Raw genomic sequence first — 4,136 nt, 5'->3', positions numbered from 1 at the left:
GATAAAATATCAACAACCAAAAATTTGAGGTCACTCAAAGAGTGTTACTGAAAAAAGTCGTCAGCAGTGACAGACCCTGAAACATTTGAGTGCTTTCATTTCTTTAAAGGCCAAAGTGCTGCAGTTAGATCATCAAGGCTACTATTGTGTTGTGGTGGGAGAGCTTCCTCTCACGGGATATTTGAGGAACCATGTCTGAGCCCAGTTTTCATATTGATAGAGGGAGTGTGATGTCTGCTCTATAATGTCACTGCCCTATTTGCTGTTTCCCTCAAAGCTCTTTTTACGACAGAACGGGCAGAACAAACGGCATTTCTCATAAACGTGATTTGATGCCATGTATATATGAAACTGGAAATATCTGATGCTGGTAAATGTTTAACAATTAACAGTTCAAAGTGCACTGATTGGTTTTTTTTTTGTTGTTGTTGTTCTTTTGTTTTTTTTTTCTTCAGTTTGTCATAAAAAAGTAGGGAATGGAGTTTCAATAATAGAAAAAACTCTAGCTGTAAAACCTAAAGCAGCTGAAGTCATGTGCACCAATTGTCTACCTGAAAAAATTCTTGTATTCTAAAATACAAGAATTGAGCAAATAAATATTTTTTAATTCAGTTAAAGAAAATAGTTATTCCTGGAAGCTGGATTATGGCAACTGTCACATGGAAAAAAAATGCAACACATAAAAAGCAGTAAAGTTACACAATTGGGAGAAGATCAAGCAACTTTGCCACCTTGTTTTATTAAATCATATATTAATAACTTATAGCTTACAAACAATGCACTATTTAATAAGTTAAAAGCAGGACAAACAGTGTGAGGTGTCCACTAGGATCCTCTCTCCTCAAGTCGTATCATTCATTGCTGCTGTTTCCTTTTTCTGTTTCTCTCACCCAAATTCAATCTGTAACAGAAAGACGCAATAAATCACTCACTCAACTTCAGCTTCAGCACACCAAAGTTTCTGCAGAAACTAAAAACAACAGTGTGAAAACCACCAAGGGACACATGTTGGCAGGTACCCAGGCACAAAAAGCAGAAGTAAGACGTCCGCAGCAGTTTTGCAGAGAATTACAGCTAATATGAAGATGTGTGCAGTTTTACTGGGAGGAAGAGAATAGTGTGACATGTGGAGAAGCGGTGATGGCAGAATGTCTCAGTTTCAGAAGGGGTGTAGGCGGGTGAGTACGACACTCTCATATGTCACCACTGAGAGGCACTGACTTGATGTGGGTCCATTCGCTCCACTCTGAGTCACACAGCGCGTCCTTCGCTCGGACACACACAACCTTAATCTTTTGCTTCACTTTAAACTGGCAGATGTCAGAGGAAGACAATGTCGAGGCCTAGAAAAATGCATACAAAATAATAAAGGCTATGTATTGTTTCTATTATCATTTGAGCCGTTATTAATTTGGTTTTTCACTCTGCTTTAACTCATCCACTGTCGGAATAATTTTTTTCACCTTTGGATGCTTCAGCTCTGTGCATGGGTTTTCACAATTTCTGCATTGACGGCTGGACTGTGAGATCTGGAACGTCAGAGGGAAGTAGGAGTGGGGCTTGTTCCAGGAGCTCGGGTAACTCCACTCTACCAAGGTCGTGTTGACCTTGCTGATCCTCACCTTGTCTGGTTTCACTGACCAGGGGTGGACGCACAAACAAAAACAATACAAATTCAGAACATGCAAACACATAGAGATCAGAAATCACATTCATAAGCAAGGCAAAGCGACAAACGTCTCACCAATTTCCGACAAGTAAAACCGCTTAGAGTAGCTCTCCAGCAGAAACTGATCGGTCCTAACAAAGACAGTGACCTGAACCTGCCGTCTCTCCTCGGCATACGGGCAGTGCTGCCGGTCCAGGCAGGAAATGCCGGACCCGCTGTCGTCCACAGAGCAGCTGAAGTTGCTCTGAGCTGACGAGCACATCCACTGGTGGCGACTGGGCTCCACAGAGCAGTGGCTGTTCTGGCTTTCAGACGTGCTGAAACGGTTAAGTGAGTTTGTTCAGACGGCGCAGAGAACATCAAGTAGAGAGGTTAATAGAAGACCTCATTGTCTACGGTAAGCAAAGTGTCAAATCTGAGAGCCAAAGACAAGCCACCCCTGCAGTGATGAGAGCTTACCGTTGAGCTTTGATAAATGCAGCTTTGCCAACACGATTGCTGTGCCATGTCCAAGAACAACGAAACTCCCCGTTGTAGTTCTGAGTGGAACACTTCAAATAGTCCTCTAATGAAACAAAAAAGATGACGGGAGACGGTTTAGGGCAGTGGTCTCAAACTTCTGACCACTGCAGCTTTTAGATGTCTCTCTACTTCAATATTAGCTTGTTAGAGCTCTAAAGGGTTCTGACAAGAAGTTTATAAGAAACTACCCTACTGCTAGTAGGTTAGCCATTTAATTGAAGTGTGTAGGACAAGGGACAGATGTAAAAGTTTCAGGGAACCATCCTACTGGTTTAGGGACAGAACTGAGCAAGACAGTACCTTCCTGGTTTTTGACAAGAATCCTCCTTCTCTTGGTTTCGTTATGCTGGATCAGGACCTCAGTGTAATTCAGGAGCGCTCCATCCGGGCTGTGGCACGTGTAGTTGCCTCCTCCCAAGCTTTCCACCAACCGCACCACGTACCAGTTTCCTCTCTGCGCCTCCTCTACTCCATTTTTCTTCCAAATGACATCCTGGTTGTGGTTGTCGCTCGTCACAACATTCTTTGGCATCTCAAGGCAACTGATGGACTGTCGTCCCGGACTGCCATCGACTTCCAGCACCAGGACTATGGGGAGGCAATCCCACACATATTCCGAAAAAGAAAAACGTGAGAAATACACTCAAAAAAATACAAGATCATAAGTGACAGGAATTGAAGGGGTTTGAGCTTGATCACCCCAAATTATCAACCAGGTTGAAAGAAACTGAAAAATAAAAAATCTGATCTCATACGCAAAACATTTTGTGAATTAGCTGTAGTTCAAGGTATGAGAGATTAAGACTAAAAGCACACCAAAGGAGAAGTGGAGTACGGTTAATGCATTTTTTAATACTTTCACCCACTGGCAATGTAACATACTGAAAATTTCAAAGTCTCAAATCTAAAATAAGAATCTAAATTCTGCTGCTTTACAGACACTAATCCCCAATATAAGATGCTAATAAAATATTAGAAAAACAAACAACTCTATTATCATTATTACATTCATTTAAGTTACCGACTGTTTTCACACAAGCCTTATGTCATCCTTTCTGTCGTCTGTATGAATAATTATCTAAATGATGGATTTTAAGGAGACGAGAGAGTCAGTTGTCAAAATTGTCATTATGTTTCGTAATTGCATTTCTAGGAAATTGTGTTTACAATAAAGAATTAATATATTTTTCAAAATATGAACTCTACCGTTTGGCTGGAGAGTCCAGTGACTTGTTGGATTTTGGCTTCTGACCAGAAAAAATGCACACAGGATGCTGACAACAAACAGCTTCATCTGAATCACAAAAAGGAAGAATAAAAACACCTAGAGACAACATGAATTAACAAAAACAATTACAAAATCAAAAAAATAATAGAATACAATGTACCTTCCATAAAACTGATGCCAAGATATTGATATTTAGTATTATCTGAAACCAGTGACTGTTTCTTATTTTTAAAATATTTTTTTAAAACATACAAATCCAGATTAATATGTTAAACATAATTCTTACACATAATTACACACATTTTTATAAGACTATTATTACAAGACAGTCTGAAGTCTGCTTACCTTATTTTCAAGCCTCAGGTTTGACGGCTCTCTTGCCTTCCTCTCAGTTTTATACGGTTCTCTCGTTTTATGGATTTCTTTCATTTCCCTTTTTGCCAGGAATAGAAAAACTCCAACATCAACATTACTTTCTATGCTTCTGGATTAGGAAGATGATTTTCTTACTCACTTCCATAAAGTGTTTCACAGGGTGACTCTTTAAAGAGCGGCATTCTCGGGTTTTTGTACCCTCCGGTTTTCATGTGACCCGACGGATGATTGCCACAGCAACTCCGCTTGGTGCAGTCCCTCCTTGTTTACTGTCAGGTTGAAAGGATATTTTTTCTTCCATTTTCATTTTGTTCAAAATGAAAAAAAAGGGCCATTTTGTTA

General features: G+C 40.0%; 1 protein-coding gene across 1 annotated transcript; it reads right to left on the bottom strand.

Annotated features, from left to right (window-relative positions):
* Positions 1 to 734: 734 nt before the first annotated feature.
* On the bottom strand, positions 735 to 3,857 carry il12ba (interleukin 12Ba). Its single transcript, XM_055034264.1, has 8 exons — positions 3,765 to 3,857; positions 3,398 to 3,485; positions 2,492 to 2,779; positions 2,129 to 2,234; positions 1,745 to 1,986; positions 1,464 to 1,636; positions 1,222 to 1,343; positions 735 to 901 (listed from the first exon to the last, which is right to left on the bottom strand). Exons 1-8 carry the CDS (start codon positions 3,846 to 3,848, stop codon positions 856 to 858), a joined length of 1,149 nt encoding a protein of 382 aa, XP_054890239.1. The 5' UTR covers positions 3,849 to 3,857; the 3' UTR covers positions 735 to 855.
* Positions 3,858 to 4,136: the final 279 nt, after the last annotated feature.

This window comes from Poeciliopsis prolifica, unplaced genomic scaffold, assembly GCF_027474105.1.
Source record: "Poeciliopsis prolifica strain line A6 unplaced genomic scaffold, Auburn_PproV2 SCAFFOLD009, whole genome shotgun sequence".
NCBI lineage: Eukaryota > Metazoa > Chordata > Actinopteri > Cyprinodontiformes > Poeciliidae > Poeciliopsis > Poeciliopsis prolifica.
Note: the sequence above shows the minus strand (reverse complement) of the source record. Positions and strands in the feature narration are given on the sequence as shown.

Coding starts and splice junctions, on each gene's coding strand:
- il12ba (XM_055034264.1), bottom strand. CDS start 3,848: ATGAAAGAAATCCATAAAACGAGAGAACCGTATAAAACTGAGAGGAAG. Junction 2,780..3,397: donor CTGGACTCTCCAGCCAAACG/GTAGAGTTCATA, acceptor GCCTCCCCATAG/TCCTGGTGCTGGAAGTCGAT. Junction 1,344..1,463: donor CAGAGCTGAAGCATCCAAAG/GTGAAAAAAATT, acceptor GCATTTTTCTAG/GCCTCGACATTGTCTTCCTC.